The sequence below is a fragment of the Ochotona princeps genome, chromosome 1 (genome assembly GCF_030435755.1).
Source record: "Ochotona princeps isolate mOchPri1 chromosome 1, mOchPri1.hap1, whole genome shotgun sequence".
Taxonomy (NCBI): domain Eukaryota; kingdom Metazoa; phylum Chordata; class Mammalia; order Lagomorpha; family Ochotonidae; genus Ochotona; species Ochotona princeps.
Genome location: NC_080832.1, coordinates 7593742 through 7614309, shown reverse-complemented (window position 1 = coordinate 7614309; position 20568 = coordinate 7593742). Strand labels below are relative to the sequence as shown.

General features: G+C 44.6%; 1 protein-coding gene across 1 annotated transcript in view; it reads left to right on the top strand.

The window, feature by feature from the left end:
- TULP4 (TUB like protein 4) overlaps positions 1 to 20568 on the top strand; it is a 153789-nt gene that overhangs the window by 86158 nt on the left and 47063 nt on the right. Inside the window, exon 3 of the mRNA XM_004595454.2 lies at positions 4103 to 4264. Within this exon, the coding sequence (XP_004595511.2) occupies positions 4103 to 4264 (162 nt within the window). The remainder of the gene's footprint in view (positions 1 to 4102; positions 4265 to 20568) is intronic.

Genomic DNA, 20568 nt, shown 5'->3' with positions numbered 1-20568 from the left:
GTATACATCTTTTTCTTAGACATAATGCTAATGCATACCTAGCAGACTTATTGTGTAGTTAGAAACTAACCTTTATACACACTGAGAAACCAAAAAGCTCATATGACTGATTAATTGTACTATCATATTTGTTTTATTGTGGTGGTCTGGAATCAAACCATCAGGACTTCCAAACTGTTTCTGTTTTTGAAACAGTTTTTGGTCAGAAAAGTATCTCTCAGAAAGTGCTACCAAATGAGCAACAGAACAAACCAGGTGAAGACAGAAAAGAGATAAAAACAAAAGAGGAAAGCTGTACAGTAGGAGGAAATGATATAGTAGAAATCAACAAATCTAAAGATTGTACTTTGGAAACAAATCAACAAAGTAGACAAATTGTTGGCAATGCTTATCAAGAGAATAAAGCAGAAACAAGAGAATAAAACAGAAACCGTGGATGATGAATGGTTAATCAAAAGCAACTAGAAGATGTATAGATGATTTACTGAGGGAAAAGATCATCTTTCTGCCAGTGGCGCCAAAACAGCTGAATATCCATGTTTAAAAAGTGAATCTTGCTTCTTTCCTCACACACTGAGTGAGTCAGGCATAAACGGGAAAGATGAATGTCTCTGAATGTCCGCAAGCCTGTATCAGGTGAAGGTTCTCTGCCCGGGGCACCGGAAACATGAACCATGAAAGGAAAAAAGCAGTGTTGGATTTAGTTTCAAACTTCTGGAAAGATACCATTAGGGAAAGGAAAAGGCAAGATGCAGACTGGGAGAACAATATTTTTTAAATTGCTTTTATTAGAAAGGCAGAGTTCCAGAGAGGAGGGGAGAGAATGAGATCTTCAATTTGCTGGTTCACTCCTCAAATAGTTGCAGTGGCCAGAGTTGGGCCACTCCAAAGCCAGGAGCTTCTTTCTGGTCTCCCACATGGTTGTAGGAGCTCTTGGACTTTGGCCAGCCTCTGCTGCCTTCCAGGCCAGTAGCAGGGAGTCACATCAGAAGTGCAGCAGCCAGAACTTGAACCAGCACCTGAATGGTATGTCAGCACTTCAGGCAGAGGCTTTAGCCTGCTGCCTCACCGTGCTGGCCCGGCAGGGGGAAGCATTTGCATTGCATGCTTCTGGCAAAGGATTGTGTTTAGAATTTATACAAAAATATTGCAGCACAATAAGAATTTGAACAATACATATGTGGCAATGTATTTGGACATATGCATCCTCTTGAAAAAGAAGTGCAAATAATCAGTAAGCACATGAAATGTTGCTCAACATTATAAGTCATTAGGGAAACACAAATTGGAACGGTATCTTGCCACCACATTCTATTAAGTTAGCTAAAATTATAATTTAAAAACACCAACTATTTGTTTTGTTATTTATTTTTTCTTTTTTATTGTATTTTGATGATCTTTACATAGTTAATTAGGGTAAAAAGGTTCAAGGGCTATAGGAAAGTGGGTAAGACTATTATTTCCATATTGTTTCCTTCATGTTTAAAGGGGAATATTGAGGGAGAAGGCCCACCCAGTTTCCCACCCACCCCAGGTCCCGGATGTGGGGCATGATCCGAGATTCTTGCTCAAGTGGTTTTGATGGTTCACCAGTTCTGAATTGCTGCCACTCTCACCACTCCAAGCACGATGAGATCTTTCACGAATCCACTAATTGACATAGTCCATCATAGAGCCTCCATTTGCCCAGTATTTTGCTGCCAACATATGGCTGAGGTGGTTGATTGACCTGTTCTGTCTTCTGTCTTTTCTTGGTTAGGGTTCTGAGTCCGGCATTTTGATTGGGGGGATCCCCAAAGAAACTTTGTCTGAGGTGTTCTCAGACCAGATTCTTGTATGTACTAGCAAGTACAGGGCCCGGTACAGTCCATCACCCCAATCAGCTGGTGGTTGCAGTTGCTGGGTCAGTTCCGTTTCCATCCCTGTCTTCCACTGGAACCAATGGGTGTTGCAGTCCAGCCTGGTTCTGCCCAGCACATTCTCGGCCCTCGCATAACCAGTGGGAGCTGCAGCCTAGTCAGAGCGATCCACAATAACCCCCACCAGGCCCACCCCCTACCCTGGTTTGCCAGTATGTGAAAACGTCAACTATTTGTAAAGATATAGAACTCTGCCAATACTTTGGTCACTTCTAAATGAACATTCACCATATGACCCAGTCATCAATTTTACTCCTAGATATTCAAGAGAAATTAAACTGTATGTTGCACAAATGTTTGTAGTGATTTTATAACAAATACCGGGCACAGCCCACATGCCCAACAGTGTGGATAAATAAGCAGATTGTGGAATAGCTGTCCAGAGAAATAGCACGAATCCATGGGAAGAAGTGAATGGCTTAGGCAACCCTTGTATACACCAGGATCCCATATGGGAACCAGTTCTAATCCCAGTAGCCCTACTTCTCATGCAGTTCCCTGCTTGTAGCCTGGGGAGGCAGTCAAGGATGGCCCAAAGCTTTTGGACCCTGCATGCTCATGGGAGACCTAGAAGCTTCTGGCTCCTGGCTGCTGGCTCCTGGCTTTGGATCAGTTCAGCTCTGGCTGTTGCAGCCACTTAGGGAGTGAATCAGCAGACAGATTTTCCGCCTTGTCTCTCCTCATCTCTCTATAAAATCTGACTTTCCAATAAATCTTTCAAAAAATGGCATGAAGAATATAGCTTTTTTAAAATGCTTGACATTTAGTTTAGTGTTAATAAAGTGCAGTGGGTTTTCAATGCATGAGTACACTGCAGTGATTGCAGCACAGAGTATGTGCTTTACTTTATTTCAACGATCTTGAGGTGGTATTGCTTTTTGGTGGTCTGTCATGTAGTAAGGATATGCTAGACATACTCTGTAGGTCCAACACTCTAGGCCAGTGGCTGGCACAACAAAATGTATGTTGAACTATAGTGAGAGTCACTTGGGTCTTGCATTCTCAATGGTTTACAAGCATGTTCTACCAAACTTGCAAGTAGAAAAGCTTCCTGGTTTATGCAGATTCTTCTAGGCAGTGGCCAAAGAGGGACCCCTCTCCAGCTTGTCAAAGTTCAGCACTATGCTGACAGATCCAGAGAAAGACATCACCAAAATTAAGTGCTCTGTTTTGCTCATGAATGCAAATGTGAAGATTCAGAACATGTTATTAGCAATCAACTCAACTGTGTTTATCAAAGATAATGTTTCACTTCCATGTTGGGCTCTTGTAGATGTGTGCGGATAGTGATATATTGGAAAACCAACATAAGTATTCTACCACAATCAGTTGAAAAAGAACATAGTCATTTGAACAGATGCAATACATGCCTTGAAAACTAAATACCAAAATGTAAGCTGTTTTCCAGTTAGACTTTTTCCCTGTCGTTTTAACTGACAATGTAATTAGAAACCTAGAACTTTTCTGCTTGGGTAAGAGACCAAGAGCCACAAAGGATCTGTTACTGATCTGAAATGAGAGACAGTTTAACTGTGGTTGTAAGAAAGGCCCCGGAGCCACATATTCTTTGTATCCTTCACCCGCTGGGCCTGACTGAGGAGAAGTCATTCATCTTTCCTGGGCCTCAGTTTACCCTGTACACATTTGATATGAGTCTCAATGGGTTAATGTATAGGAAGCTTGCATGACAGCTCTGGTCTGTGTACTATATTTTGTTTCAGTCATTTTTATCACAGCTTTTCAGATGTCTCTCAAATTATTTTGGTTTTCAAAATATGTGTTTATTTGTTTGAAAGCCAGAGAAAGTGACTGAGAAGCACATCTCCACCTGCTAATTCACTCCCTAGATAATTCCCAGCAGCCAGTGCTGGTCTGGGTCAATGCTGGGAGCTGTGACTGTGATCCGGGGCTCCCGTGTGGCCAGCTAGGGCTTCACCTGCTGCTTCTCAGAACGTGCAGTAGCAGGAGGCCAGGGGTGGGAGCTGCTCTGGGCCTGCAGCCTCGGCACTCCAGCGCGAGCTGCTGGGTGCTCAGGCAGCGGCTTACCTGCTGTGCCCAAGGCCAGCCCTACAGACTGTTTTCTAAGTTAATGCTGAATGCTGAGAGAACTGCAATGAAAGTGCTTGAAAGTGCTTTTCCTTTGTCATTGCCATTGACCCTGCTTGTCTGTGTGTATCCCCAAGGTGAGTGATTTCACATGGAGCCATGATGGGACTCAGGCGCTGATATCATATCGTGATGGCTTTGTTCTGGTCGGTTCTGTCAGTGGACAAAGACACTGGTCATCTGAGATCAACTTGGAAAGTCAGATTACTTGTGGCATATGGACTCCTGATGACCAACAGGTGAGCCTCTGGGATGGGTAAGTGATGCTAGTGCCAGGGGAGCTGAGGAGGAAGACGGGGTGGGGGAGACAGAGCTGACGTGTAGTGTGTCTTAAAGAATCACTAAGACAAAGAAGAATAAAAATGTCCAGGTAAAATATTTTGTAAAAATTTAGATGAGCCATAGCTTGGAGAAATAACAATTTCCACCAATGTTGTAAACATTGAATTAGCATATTAAATAAAATTTTTATATAAATTTATTTTATTTTTTTTATTTTTTTATTTTTTTTATTTAATTATTTATTATTTAACTTCATTAATTACACTGTATTATGTGACACAGTTACATAGATACTTGGGTTCTCCCCACCCCTCCCCAAACCCTCCCACCATGGTGGATTCCTCCACCTTGTTGCATAACCACAGCTCAAGTTCAGTTGAGATTCCCCCATTGCAAGCGTATACCAAACACAGAGTCCAGCATCTTATTGTCCAGTCAAGTTCAACGGCTTCTTAGGTATACCCTCTCTGGTCTGAAGACAGAGCCAACAGAGTATCATCCCAGTCAATTGAAAGCTCCAACATACCATCAGCAAAAATTTACATCATTATGGAATTAATTGACATAGTAATGAGTAACCAATATGTTAAAAGTAAATGCGAGTTCCCAGCCACCTTCTGTGACCACCTCACCTACACTTCAATTTTAGTTTATACACAACATATAACATTCATAACATAACATGTTATACATAACATCATATTATCTTAAATTAAGGCAAACATGTGGTATTTAACCTTTTGGGATTGGCTCATTTCCCTTAGCATTATGGTTTCCAGTTTGGCCCATTTGGCCACAAAGAACTGCATTTTGTTTTTTTTAATAGCTGAGTAGTATTCCATGGAGTAGATGAACCATAGCTTTCTTATCCAATCCTCTGTTGATGGGCATTTTGGTTGCTTCCATGTTTTTGCAGTTACTGATTGTGCTGCTATGAGCATAGGAGTGCATGTTGGTTTCTCATAAAACAATTGTTCTGGATATATTCCTAGGAGTGCTATTGCTGGATCATACGGTATGTTGAATTTGAGTTGTTTGAATATTCTCCATACTGATTTCCATAGAGGCTGTACCAGCCTGCAGCCCCACCAGCAGTGGAGTAGGGTTCCCTTTTCCCCGCAACCTCGCCAACAAGTGTTGTTGGTGCTTTTATTCATGTGGGCCAGTCTTACTGGCGTTAGGTGGTACCTCATTGATGTTTTAATTTGGATTTCCCTTATTGCCAGGGAACTTGAGCATTATTTCATATGTTTATTTGCCATTTGGGTTTGTTCCTTTGTGAAGTGTTTGCCCATTTCCCGTGCCCATTTGTTGAGTGGCTTGTTTGTTTTGACATTTTGGTTGTTTTGTAGCTCTTTGTATATTCTGGAGATCAGCCCTCTATCACCTATGTCGTGTGCGAAGATCTTCTCCCATTCTGTGGGTTGCCTTTTTACTTTGTTGATTGTTTCTCTAGCTGTACAGAAGCTTCTTAGTTTGATGAGGTCCCAATTGTTTATTTTGGTCTTGATTTCTACTGCATTTGGAGTCTTTTTTAGGAAGTGAGGGCCTACCCCTAAGTGTTGCAGTGTGTTTCCAACATTTTCTTCCAAAAGTTTGAAGGTTTCTGGATGTAGGTTTAGATCTGTTATCCATTTAGATCTGATCTTAGTGTATGGTGAGAGATGTGGATCTATTTTTTTGTTTCTGCAGGCTATTAACCAGTTGTCGCAACAGCATTTATTGAACAGACCTTCCCATTTGCCTGGATTGTCGTTTGTCTTTTTGTCAAAGATTACTTGGCTGTATCTGTGTGGTTTCCCTTCTGGTGTTTCTATTCTGCTCCATTGATCTTCCTCTCTATCTTTGTGCCAGTACCACGCTGTTTTGATAACCACTGCCCTATAGTATGTCCAGAGGTCCGGAACTGTGATTCCCCCTGCTAACTTCCTGTTCTTCAGGATGGTTCTAGCTATCCGTGGTTTTTTGTGCTTCCAGATGAACCTTTGGATCATTGTTTCCAGTTCCATGAAGAATGTTTTGGGCAATTTGATTGGGATTGCGTTGAATGTATCTATTGCTTTTGGCAGTATAGACATTTTAATGATATTGATTTTACCTATCCAGGAGCATGGGATGTTACTCCATCTTTTGAGGTCTTGTTCAATTTCTTTTTTAAGTAGTTTGTAGTTTTCTTCAAATAAGTCTGCTACATTTTTGGTTAGATTTATTCCCAGATATTTCATACTTTTCTCTGTTATTTTGAATGGTATCTTGCTGGTTAAGTCTTTTTCCATCTTGGGGCTGTTCGCATACACTATGGCTGTTGATTTTTGTTCATTAATTTTGTACCCTTCCACTCTACCAAACTCTCGTACAAGTTCTAGCAGTCTCTGTATTGAGTCTCTTGGCTCTTCTACATAAAGAATCATATCATCTGCATATAGTGAGAGTTTGACTTCTTCGTTTCCCATTTGGATTCCTCTGATTTCTTTTTCTTGTCTTATGGCCTCAGCAAGTACCTCTAGGACTATGTTGAATAGTAGTGGAGAAAGTGGACATCCCTGTCTTGTTCCAGATCTCAGTGGGAAGGGTTCCAGCTTTTCTCCATTCAGTATGATGCTGGCGTTGGGTTTTTCATATATGGCTTTAATTATGTTGTGGATTTTTCCATCTATGCCTACCTTGGTTAGGGTTTTTAGTAGGAAGTGGTGTTGGATTTTGTCGAAAGCTTTTTCTGCATCTATTGATACTATCATGTGATTCTTGTTTTTCAGTTTTTGGATGTGGTGTATCACATTTATGGATTTGCGAATGTTGAACCATCCCTGCATTCCAGGGATGAATCCTACTTGATCTGGGTGAACGATCTGTCTGATGTGTTTTTGAATTCTGTTGGCTAGGATTTTGTTGAGAATCTTAGCATCAATGTTCATCAGAGAGATAGGTCTGTAGTTTTCCTTCTCTGTTAGTTCTCTGTCTGGTTTTGGGATTAAGGTAATGTTGGCTTCATAGAATGAGTTTGGAAGGGTTGCCTCTTTTTCTATTGTTTTGAAGAGTTTGTAGAGGATTGGGGTCAGTTCTGTTCGGAATGTTTTGTAGAATTCTGGAGTGAAGCCGTCTGGGCCTGGGCTTTTCTTTGTTGGGAGGTCTTTAATCACTGATTCAATCTCTACTTCAGTTATGGGTTTGTTCAGGTCGTTTGTTGCCTCTGGGCTAAGTTTTGGCAGGTGGTAGAAGTCTAAGAACTTTTCCATTTCTTGGTGATCTTCTGATTTGTTGGAGTACAGTGCTTTGTAGTAATTTCTAATTATGGCCTTAATGGATGCGGTGTCTGTTGTTATGTTGCCTTTTTCATCTTTGATGCTGTTAATTCTTGCCTTCTCTTGTTTTTTCTTTGTCAGTCGGCCAGTGGGGTGTCTATCTTGTTTATCTTCTCAGAAAACCAGCTTTTTGATTCATTGATTTTGTGTATGGTTTTTTTTATTTCTATCTGGTTGATTTCCTCCCTTGTTTTGATGATTTCTTGTTTCCTATTGTGTGTGGGGCTCTTCTGCTGTTGTTTTGCCAATTCCTGGAGGTGTGTGTTTAGTTCTTGTATTTGGCGGCTCTCTTGGGCCTTGACATGAGCTCCAATTGTGATGAGTTTACCCCGTAGCACTGCTTTGGCAGTGTCCCACAAATTTTGGAATGTTGTGTCAGAGCTTTCATTGGTTTCCATAAATTTTTTGATCTCATCTTTAATTTCTTCTCTGATCCATTGTTCGTTTAATAGCATATTGTTCAGCCTCCAAGAGTTTCTGTATTTCCTGGGGCATTTTGAATTGCTGATTTCCAGCTTCATTCCATGGTGGTCTGAGAGGGTACATGGTATGATTCCTATCTTTTTGAAGTTATTTAGGTTTGCTTTGTGTCCTATCATGTGGTCGATCCTGGAGAAGGTGCCATGCACTGCTGAAAAAAATGTATAATTTGTGGCCTTAGGGTAAAAAATTCTATAAATGTCAACCAAGTCCAGTTGTTCTATTGTTTGTATGAGCTCTGTTGTTTCTTTGTTGAGTTTTTGTTTTGTTGATCTGTCTATTGTTATTAGTGGGGTGTTAAGATCACCCACTATTATTGTGTGCATATCTATGTCTCCCCTTAAGTCCGTGAGTAATTGCTTCACGTAGCTAGGTGCGTTTGAATTTGGTGCATATATGTTCACAATGGTAATTACTTCCTGATGGATCAGTCCCTTCACCAATATATAATGTCCTTCCCTGTCCTTTTTGATGTGTGTCAGATTGAAGTCCACATCATCTGAAATTAAGACAGCTACCCCAGCCTTTTTTTCTCGTCCATTGGCATGAAATATCTGTTTCCAACCTTTCACTTTCAGCATCTTTGAATCTCTTCTGGTTAGATGTGTCTCTTGTAGGCAACAGATAGTTGGGTGCTGTTTGATAATCCATTCTGTTAATCTATGCCTTTTGATTGGTGAGTTCAGGCCATTTGTGTTAAGAGTTAAAATTGAGAGGTTGTGATTTTGCCCTGCCATACTTGTTTTTGTGGGTGTTGATATGTGTGTAATTGCCCTTTCTTGTGTGGACTTTAGTGGGGAGATCTTCCTGTTTGCCATCTTTGCTTATGATTCACCTCCCTTTTTTCTGGATTTAGTGCATTTCTAAGGAGATTTTGTAGAGCTGGTTTTGTGCTGGCATAGTCTTCTAATTTCTCTTTGCTGTGAAAGTATTTGATTTCGTTCTCAAATACGAATGAGATCTTTGCTGGGTACAATATTCTTGGTTGACAGTTGTTCTGATTCAGGATTTGGAAGATCTTTGTCCATTCTCTTCTTGCTTGTAAAGTCTCTTCAGAGAAGTCAGCAGTGATTCTGATTGGTTTTCCCCGGTATGTGATCTTTTCTCTGCTTCATACCTGTCTTAGGATTCTTTCTTTGTCTTCATTGGAGTGGAACTTGAGCACCATATGTCTGGGTGAAGATCGCTTTGGGTCATAGCTGCTGGGCGTCCTCTGACCGTCCTGGATTTGGGCTGGGTTCATGTTCCAAGTGTTTTGGAAGTTTTCCTGTATAATTTCGTCGAGCACCATTTGCATTCCTGACTCTTTTTCCGCTCCTTCAGGAAGGCCAATAATCCTAATATTTGATTTTCTGAGGTTGTCTTTCATTTCTTGTATGGTCTTATTGGCTTTGTTCAGACTTGTCTCCAGCTGTTTAATGAACTGGGTATGTTCGTTTTGTGTGTCTTCCGTTTCAGAGATCCTCTCTTCTGCTGTATTTGTTCTGTTGGTTAGGCTCTCAATTTTGTGCTCTAAGTCAAGGATTTTACTTTTCATTTGTTGTATTTCTGAGGCTATGTGGTTCTTGAATTCCTTGAAGTCCTCCCAATTCTTCTCATTGTCTCTGACATATTTTAACATTATTTTTTTGAATTCCTTGTCTAGTAGATCTTCTATGTCTTCATCTCGCATCTCCGAAATAGACATTGGCTTTTGATCCTTTATTGGTAGGGTGTTGGCACTCTCATCTGGATCATTACCTTTTCTGGTATTTCTTCCCATTGTGTTCGTGTTTCTTTTTTGAGAGACCTAGGCACCAGTGTGCTGAGGGGTCTCCAAGCACTATCCTGTAGAGATCGGAGTCTGCAGGCGTGGAGTAGCAGGGTGTGGGAATTTTCAAGGCACTTTTGGTGTGTCTCCAGAACACTGGACCTCAGGGCGCCACTCCCAGGGCCCAGCGGATTCAAAGCGCACTCTCAGCTCGTCCCCTACAGGTATGCTACCACAGGGCGTGGGGGAGTGAAGGCACTCTCTGTGTGCGCCCCCTGTGCGTGCGATCACAGGGCTCAGAGGATTCTAGGTGCTTTCTCGGTGTGTCCCCAGTGCCAGGAACTGCAGGGCATGGAGGTTCCAGGTGCTCTCTGGGAACGCCTCCTGCACATGGGTCCGCAGTGCTCTCCTGGTTCGTCTCCCAAGCACGGGACTATAGGGCGTGGGGTGTTCCAGGTGCTCTCTGGAAGCGCCTCCTGCGCAGGCCCGCCCACCCCAGCGCTTGCAGGGGACCGACCGCCCCAGCGCTAGCACGGGACTGCCCAGCCCAGAGGCGTGCTTGGGTTCCTGTGGGATAGCACCGCCCAGCTGAGTGCCAGACTGCAAAGGCACAGGGGAGTATTCAGTGTGCCTTTTGCCTTTCTCCCAGACACAGCTTTGGCAGTTTCAAGGCACTCTCCCGGTGTCTCTAGACGCTGGAGTCTGGGGGGGGGAGGGGCGGGGAGACGAGCACCAATTGTGTTCAGGCTCTGTGCATGCCCCTGGGGGGCCAACTCCCGAAGCCTCCAACCCACCACTGTCCCCACCCAACTCACTCAAACCTCAGGTTCTTGCAGTTTGCCTCTTCCTCTGGTGGGAACCCTCGCCGCTGGTGCGTCTCCCGGCTACTGCGTCCGTTGCTGGTCCCGGCGGGTGTAGGCGGATGGAACCTGGAGGCTGCAGCTGGTGCAGGTCCCGGCAGGGCTTGGCGACCAGGGTGGGCAGATGCTGGCTGGTCCCGATGACTCAGGGTCCTGGTGTCCGGTCTTGGCGCAGGTCCTGGCGGGTCCTGGTGACCAGGGTGAGCAGATGCCAGCAGGTCCCAATCACCGCTGGTCCTCATGGCCACAGCATCTTCGGGTCGGTCGGTGGCTTTCAGCGTCTGCGGGTCGACTGCGGCTTTCAGCTTCTGCACTCAAAGGTGACTCAGCAGGTCAGGAGCGGAAAGTCATCTTCCCTGCCCTTTGTTTTGTTTTTCCCTGGTTGCTCTTCCGAGTTGTGTGGATTTTTTTGGTTCCACACTGTCCAGGGAACTTCACGTTCTTCTCCCTGTAGTTCTATGCTGCTCCACTTACGCCTTTGTCGCGTTCTAGCCCTCTCTGTGAGCTCTCTCACAGTCTTCCTCCTATGTCGGCCATCTTGCGAGTCTCCGATATATATAAATTTATTTTAAATCCATGTAAATAACTAATCAGTAAATGTGGCTCCAGGAGCGTGTTCCACTGTGTCTCGGGAGAGATTCATGGATCACTAAGTGTGACGCCCATGTGAGGATTTAGCACAGGGAAAAGACTTGGGGGTCCCCTGTCTACCTGCTTGACCTGTGACATGAAAAAGCAGTGCATACATCTCCTGCTTGGTTGGAGAATTATTCGTGGCAGTGTGAAGCTGCTGAGGGTACCTACCTGATGTCAGCGGCACCATGTCCTGGTGGTGGGTATGGACATGGGGAGTAGCGCCCCCTTGTAGAGGATCAGGGAAAGCTGAGGCCGTTCCCTGAGAACCTCCTATCCTCAGGGTGGGGTCGCCACCGCTTCCGGGAGGAAACTGCTGGATAGTCTGGGGGAGGAACTATCAGCATGTAATAGTACAAGCATCCGGATCTTGCTAGCATATAGTTTTAAGTCTAGCTATTTTCCTATTTGTCAGCCCCATTTATATACCCTCTGGGGGCTTGTAGTTTGATTTGAATGAATGTCTCATGGAAGCTATGAATCCTTTCCTGGAAAATGTACATGAATGACATATAATTATGTATTTCTTCTCCCCTCAGATATTGGTCCAGGTAGATTGGAGGTTATCTTCCATGAACTGTTTAAAACACCCTTGTATGTTCAAACAGACAGTCAAGGTCAATGAATTTACCCCCTATAAAAATTCAGCAGCCGACGTTTTGTCAGTTTGCTGGGTTCTCTTCTTCCTCCCCCGCTTACTGCTACATACGCACATCTTTGTAGTATTACCTTTGAAAGGAAGTTGTGACGATGGCCTGTCAGTCTTAAACACTTGAAGATGTGTGTCCCAGAAGAGTAAGGCCTTTAACCTGCACCAGCACACCTAAGAAATTTCCAGTGATAGTTCCCTAATTGTTAGAAAGATGTGATTTGTGTAAGACTTTCCTCTCTTGCACCGCACCTTTTAATGTTCTGGGACCAGTGTCCAGTTTCATGCAGTGGTTGGTGGTTCTGGCCCCTCAGTCTTTGGTTTGGGGCAGTATGGTCTTTTCTTCTGCTCGGCCGGGTTACCCTGTGGACTGCTGACCTGTGGAGCTGTTGATTGTTTACCCTTAGTCTCATGGAACTCCTATCAACCTTGCATCTCCTGCAAACTGGAAGCTAAATCCAGAGTGATGTTGGATTGAACATTTTGCTAAGAATATTCCATTGGCGGTAGCATTCCCTTTACATGGACTACCCTGAACGGTGTATGATGTCACAACTGTCCACTATATGGGCTCCTGATGGGGCCTTTGTGGAAAGAAAACTGTTTCCCATTCTTTATCTTTTTATACAATATGTTTCACTTCAGGCTGAAATTCATCTTCCATCAAATCTTTTTCTTAAAGATTTATTTTACTTTTATTAGGAAGGCAGATTTACAGAGAAGGAGAGACGGAGAGAAAGATCATCCGCTGGTTCACTCTCCAAGTGGCCTCAATGGCTGGAGTCCATCTGATCCAAAGCCAGGAGCCAGGAGCCTCCTATAGGTCTCCTCCACAGGCATAGGGGCCCAAGACTTTGAACCATCCTTGACTGCTTTACCAGGCCATAAGCAGAGAACTGGAAGGGAAGTAGAGCAACTGGGACATGAACCTGTGCCCATATGGGATCCTGGCATGTCCAAGGCGAGGATTTAGCCAGTACACTATTGTGCTAAGCCCATATTCCATTAACTCTTAGGCAGAGTGTCTCATCTTCACAGAGTTTGTACAATGGCTGAGGGGCTTGCACAGTCAATGTTTGCTCCTCGCAGTTCCGGGTGTTGGAAGTCCCGGATCAGGGTACAAGTTACTGAGTCTGTCCTGCAGCCTGCAAACTGCTGGCAGCCCTCTCCCGTGTCTTCTCTATGTCCTCCCTGCATGGATGCCATCCTCTTTGCGTCCTCCCTGGGCCTTCTCTGCTGGACATTCTGCTAGCCCTTCCTCATCTGGCAAGGGCAGTGCTCGAGTTAATAGAGTCCCTCCTGTCAAACCTCAGTTAACCTTCCTTGCCCCTTTGCAGGCTTTGTTTCTAGATAGAATCACATTGGGGACCCAAAGCCAGGAGCCAGGCCTCACTTCATCCTGTCTCACATGGGGCCCAAGCATTTGGGCCTTCAGCTGCTGCTTTCACAGGTGCATCAGCCGAGATCAGAAGTGGAGCACTGGGATTTGAGCTGGAGCTCACATGAGATGCCAGTATTGCAGGCCGTGGCCCAGCCCACTATATCACAATGCTGGTACCCCACATATGATTTTTGGGGTGTTCATAATTCATCCCTTAACAGATATATTGTAAAAAATATTTTGGAGACTAGAAAATACACAGGAGAAACTGGTATGAACCCTGTTGATAAGCTTAGAATATTTTTACAAATGAAATTACATGTCAAGCATGAGCAAAAAATAAATGTAAATAGAAACTGTTGAAGAAATACATATGTGTCTGAAGAACCTATGGGTGCTGAGCTTGTCCAGAGTTCCACAGCAGTGTGGAGCTTTGTAGTGCCATACCGAGAGAGTGCTCCCAGCCCTCTCTGCTCTCCAGAACCCAGTGTTACCCAGTGACATTGAGCCCAATGATTCATGGAGGGCTTGAACACAGAGACATTCAAAAGTCCTTCCTAAGACCTGGCTTGGGTCTAGGGGTAGGCTGATGGTTCACTTGGAGAGTGTGAGAATCTGTTGAGAGCTGGAGATGTGCTCTATTAATAAAGTCAGTGTGCTTTCAGACATGGGTAGGACTCTGTTCAAAGGCCAGTGACCAGCTGGAGTGTCTGTCCATATAAAAATAAAGGACTTGGGCCCGGCTCCGTGGCCTAGCGGCTAAAGTCCTCACCTTGAACACGCCCCGGGATCCCATATGGGCGCCAGTTCTAATCCCGGCAGCTCCACTGTCCATCCAGCTCCCTGCTTGTAGCCTGGGAAAGCAGTTGAGGACGGCCCAAAGCCTTGGGGACCCTACAACCATGTGGGAGACCTGGAAGAGGTTCCTGGTTCCTGGCTTCGGATTGGCACAGCACCGACCGTTGCGGCTCACTTGGGGAGTGAATCATTGGATGGAGGATCTTCCTCTCTGTTTCTCCTCATCTCTGTATATCTGACTTTGTAATAAAAAATAAATAAATCTTAGAAAAATAAATAAAGGACTTACATACTTTATTAAATTTACTTTCATATCCATTTCATATTTTTGCTGTACTCATTTTTCAGTTATTTATTTATTGGGGCCATATTTTGATGCAGTGGATAAGCTGTTATTTGCCACACCACAATCTCATATCTGAGTGCCAGTTCAAGTCCCTGTTCCTCTTTCAGTTCAGCTTCCTACTAATGTGTTGGGGAAGACATCGCACGCTGCTCAGTGATGATGAGGCTGATGATGGCCCAAGTGCATGGGTCCCAGCCACCCATGAGGGAGACCCAGATGAAGTTTCTGGCTTCTGGTTTTCCCCTGACCCAACCGCTGGCTGTTGGTTTCTATCTGGGGCATGAAAACATGGAAGATTCTCTCTCTCTCCCTGCCCCTCCCTTTCTCTCTCCCTCACACTTCCCTGCCCTTCTTTCCTCCTGCTCACTGTCTCCCCCTTCATACAAACATTCTCTGCCTTTTGCGTGAAGTTTTGTTGTATTCTGTGTTTGAATTGATTGATTTTTATGCAGAGTTACAGTGAGCAAGGGAGAGATGAGAGAGATCCTGTGTCCACTTGTTCACTGCCTAGATGTCTGCAAAGCCCAAGGCCGGGACTGTCTGAAACCAAGAGCTTCATCCAGGTCTCTTAGGTGACTCAGGGATCCAAGTTCTTTGCCATCTTCCTCTGTTTTTCCCAGGCCATTTGCAGGGAGATGAATAGGAAGGGGAGCAGCTGGAACAGGAGGCAGCGCCCTGTGAGTTGCCAGCATCATAGGCAGCAGCTTTTACCTGTTATGCTGCAACATTAGCCTCAATGTGTCTTTAATTTAAAAATCATTTGAGAGGGAGAGGAAGTGTGAGTGTTCAATGGCTAGGGCTAGGCCAGATCACAGCCATGAACCTGAGTGACAGGGACCCTTGCACTTTGGCCATTGTCCTCTGCCTGAGGGCGCATGTAAGGTAGAAGTTAGAGCTAGCACTCAAACCCAAGCGTTTCAGTATGGGATGTGGGTGTCTCAGCAGGTGGCTTACCTGAGAGGGCAAACACCCACCTTCTTTGTTGCGTTAAAGCTAATCCTGGGTCCTGGCATGGTAGCCTAGTAGATAGGTCCTCACCTTGCACCTGTTGGGGTTCCACATGGGCACCAGTTCATGTCCTGGCTACTTCACTTCCCATCCAGCTCCCTACTTGTGGCCTGGGAGGGCAGCAGAGGATGGGACCCAGGGCCTTGAGACCCTGCATTGTTTTGGGAGACCTGGAAGAAGGTCCTGGCTTATGGCTTCAGATCAGCTCAGTTCCAGCCATTGGGGAGTCAACCAGAGGACAGAAGATCTTCCTTTCCATCTCTGCTTCTCTCTGTGGATCTGCCTTTCCAATAAAAATAAATAAATCCTTAAAAAAAAAAAGCTAATCTTGGACAACATATCACAATATCTGTGCATATTAATCTCTTTCAAATATGGCATTCTTTCTATAACTGTGACTCCATTGTCACACCTCCTCTAGTCTCAGTGCCAAGAAGGCTCTTGAAGTACGTGTGGCTTTACCTGGGCTCTCAGGAGCACGGCTGGCAGTGTCGGAGGCAGCCAGGCATTCCTGCAGGAGGCTTGCATCAAGGAAACTTCAAGAAGGATCACTATCCTTTGATTTCTCAGCTGCAACACCTCAGCCTCACAGATGAAAAGTAATTCATTGATATTTGACCTTCAAGTAATGATAGACATATACAAGAGGCCCATTCTTTGACAGAAAAAGTTCAAACTTGGCAAAACCAAACTAAAAAGAATCGTAAGTCATTCTTTGCAAGGAGTTATTTTCTCACTGTGGAGAACATTACCCTCCACTGGCCCTGAAGGCTGTGCAACCCAGAGAGCACTCAGCCTTCTAGCCTGTGGTTTGGGAATCCTGATGTACCCCCTCCTGTGTGTTTACATTCATAGATACCTTGTGGATTTTACTGTCCTTGAAAAGAACATCCGAATCTGTCTCACACAGGCTGTTGTAGTAGATGCTTTTTTCATGTATTAAAAAATAAATCGGGAGAGCTGCTGAAGTAAGCCCCCAGTAATTGTTGGCACCCCGTAGACGCTGCCTGGTGGCCTGTGAGTGATACAGTAGGGGGAGGGCTGAAGGGCTGAGGGGGCATGGCTCTGAAATTGGATCTAAACCAGTGCCAACAGTAATTTCCATCCCCCTTCCCTCCTTGTAGATCTACTGGTGACTTTTTAGTAGGGCATACACTGCAGAAGGGAGACCTGCCTGTTTTTAACCCTGCACTGAATGTATTTAGGGCTAGTTTTTGCCAAAACAGGCAGGGAGCACATGACTCACAATCAAGGAAAATAATAGAGACCACTCAGGAATGAAGGTGGGGGACTGGCCTGCTACACCCTCTTGGCTATCTTTAGCCAACTGTTAATACTGTTTTATTGTCAGTTATTTATTTTTTAGCTTCTGCTTTTGTCCTTCATTTTTCTTTTTTTGTGCTGTTTTGCTTGACGGTGTAATTGAGATGTTTATACATCAGCTTGTTCTTTGTTTTCTTTGAACTCAGATTATTGATGAGTCAGCCACTGTGTTCAGTATAGATGAATTACAGAATGAGCTAAGTGAACATCTTTGCATTGAACCAAGCAGGAATGTCAAATGGGAGGGCATTCCATGCTTTTGGCTGCTAACCACATACACCTTCTGAAAGTCAGTCATTTATCTGGCAGTAGATTTTCTTCATATGACTGTTTAGTGCCCTAGCAGCCTGAATTTGATATTCGTCCAGATGAGTAACCTACAGAATTAATCTTTGAAGGATTTCATGTAGCATTGTAAACATCCTTGATGTGCACTCTGGCATTGGTGCCCACCACCAGGACACAAGCTCTGTCCTTGACCATACTCTGCTCAAACTCCTCTGAGCAGTCTCATCAGCTCCAGCTCCCGTCTTGGCCTGTGAAGAGCACAGACCCTCAGGCTGATGGTGTCACCCTTGCCCACCTCTGTGCGCGCGAAGAGCCAGGAACAAAGCTGGCACGGTTTCTGGCAGTTCAAGACTGACAGTAGGGTGAAGACTCCTGCCCCTAAAGTGCCTACCTCACAGAATTCCAGGTAGCCAAGAGAACTGACTTTTGCAACCAGCATCTGAGAGCAGACCCCCATCTCCCTGTCTCCTGAGAGAGCAGGGGCCTAATTTTCATTAATCCCAGGTAGCCAATCTAGAGGGCCAGATCAGTTTGCAGCATGGCCCTTGCTTCCTTCCTTTTGTTCATTCCCATTCTCTGTCACTGCTCAAGACCCCACAGTGGCTATCTGCCTCTCCCTTTACTTGGTGACCTCTGCAAGCAAGTCGAAGTTCAGTGCACTTTGGACTCTTGACCCTGCTATATTGTCACCAGTCAAAACATGTGCTTCCCACTTGAGTGTGGGTCTGACCTGGGCAATTGTTGACACTTGCCACAAGCACTGTGGGCTCTGTACCTGACCACCACAGGCAGTGCAAAACTGCAAAGCCCCTCCCACAAGTCTTATTGAAAAAGCTTATTAGGGGCCCGGCACCGTGGCCTAGCCGGTAAAGTCTTCGCCTTGAATGCGCCAGGGTCCCATATGGGCGCTGGTTCTAATCCCGGCAGCTCCACTTCCCATCCAGCTCCCTGCTTGTGGCCTGGGAAAGCAGTTGAGAACGGCCCAAGGCTTTGAACCCTGCACCCGCGTGGGAGACCTGGAAGAGGTTCCTGGTTCCTGGCTTCAGATCAGTGCAGCACCGACCGTTGAGGTCTCTTGGGGAGTGAATTATCGGATGGAAGATCTTCCTCTCTGTCTCTCCTCTCTGTATATCTGACTTTGTAATAAAAAAATAAATAAATCTTTAAAAAGGAAAGAAAAAGCTTATTAGGAGCCAGTGGGAAGAAACAGTTGTTTGCATCATATTTAGAGATGTATGAAAGAGTTACAGCCTTTTGAAACAAAGCGATTTTAGAGTCAGCAGAGGAAATTTGGCATTCAGGAAGGGAGGGTGATCAAAATTGGAAGTGAACATGGGAGTAGACCACCCACCAGGTGATCTTGGCCCCCAAGTCCTTTGTAAACAGAGTTTCTCCAATGGGCGTGCCCTGTCTACAGCAGACTGGTGAACATGCTGTATCACATGGCATCTCCTTCTCACCCAAAAGTGGGCGCTCAGTCCATAGGCTCATTGGTGCATGGGGAATTTGTACCTAATATCAAAGACCTGATGTAGGGCTGTTCCTGAAGTGTTTCTCCCTTCTTCATTTAGAGTCTATTTAAATGTATTTTTATGATGGAACACTCCTTTAATGTACCCTAGCTGGCCACTTCAGTCCCCTATGTTTACATGTGTCCAGGTCTTTCTGTATCCTTCTGGAAAATCTCTAGCTAACTTAATTTTTTAAAGATTTATTTGTTTTTATTGCAAAGTCAGATATACAGAGAAGAGAAGAGACAGAGGCGAATATCTTCCATCCATTGATTCACTCCCGAAGTGACCCCAAAGTCCAGAGTTCCACCGATCCGAAGCCAGGAGCCAGGAGCTGTTCTGGGTCTTTTACGTGCATGCAGGGTCCCAAGGCTTTGGGCTGTCCTTGACTGTTTTCCCAGACCACAAGCAGGGAGCTGGATGGGAAGCGGGACTTCCAGGATTAGAACCGGCACCCATATGAGATCCCAGCATGTTCAAGGCGAGCATTTTAGCCACTAGGCTACTGCACCAGGTAAATTAATTCTATATTGGTCCTGTGCTCAACCTTTTGTCTTTTCACCCACTGAAATTCTTAGGAGGGTGAATATACTTCAAAAAGTAACATGGAAGATCTGGGGAAGAAAATTTTAGTAATGGGAATTATTTAACATTAGATCCAAGGCCTGTGACAGTTAGACTGTCTCCTTCTCAGAAGATGGGTACACATAGGACAGCCCCTAATTTTTATGAGTTTGTTTGTAAGTGGTCTTTTCTGTAGTGAAGAGATGAAATGACTTCAAAATTACACATTTAGCCCAAAGATGTAGTTTTAAAGGAAATTATTGCAATTAACTATGAAATTGCATTTCGTCTCTCTTTTTCAAAGAAGTAAGGCAGAGGGTGCTCGCAGGAAGGATTCTGTAGGTGAGTGAAGCAGTTCCGGCATTTGCAAGGCTCTGCTGTCCGTGACTGGTCTTTGAAGGGAGACGTGCTCAGACCCGGCCTTGGCAGCATGCATGCACACTTGAGGGCCCGTGTTCCACACCCCACAGAGAGGTCTTTGTTTTCTTTTTTAAGACAGAAAGGGAAGTGGTGGCTCTCCTTTTATTTCCCAATCCCCAATGGCCCGTGTAGGTATTTGCCACAGTAGTGCTGGTGACCAGTAGGAATTTGTGAGGGATTTCTATCTTTCCCCTCAGCTTTAAATTGTAAAAACTTGAAAAAGTCACCTTCTTTGACTCTTCCACTGCGAAAGGGGTGAACGTTCACGGCAGCACGTGTTTTACATACTGAAAGTTCTGGTATTTTTGCAGGCACAGCGCTGAGTCCTGCTACCCAGGCAGAGCACTCCCAAAGCAGCCGTCTTAGCATTGGCCTTGTGTCATTTCCATCCTTCCTTGTGGTTTGGTTCATGTTATGCTACTCACAAAAATTTTGTTTTTGCTTAAACATAATTGCATCTGAAGATAGTCTAGAATGGAATACAGTAAAATTAAGACATTATATTGCATTGCTATTTAAAAAAAAAAAAACCCTGTGGGACCCACGAAGCTTAGCAGAGAAAACTGCCGCCCAAGATGTCAGTATTCCAAATGGGCATTGGTTCATGCACCAGCTGCTCCACTTTTGATCCAGCTTCCTGATAATGATGTGGAAGATCAGTGCAAGATGGCTCAAGTGTTTGGGTCCCTGCCACTCATGAGAGAGACCTAGATAGAGCTCCTGGCTTTGGCCAGCCCCAACCCTGGCTGTTAGAGCCATCTGGGGAGTGAGCCAGTGGATAAAGGATCTTCCTTCCTCCCCTCAACTTCTTCCTTCTTTCCCTATAATTCTTTTAAGTAAATAAATACATAAAGTCAAAACAAAGCAACAACAAAACACAACCTTTAACTAACTGTATTCAAGGCTGGAAAGTAAACTGATGAACCCAAAGAAGCAGTCCCTAATCTG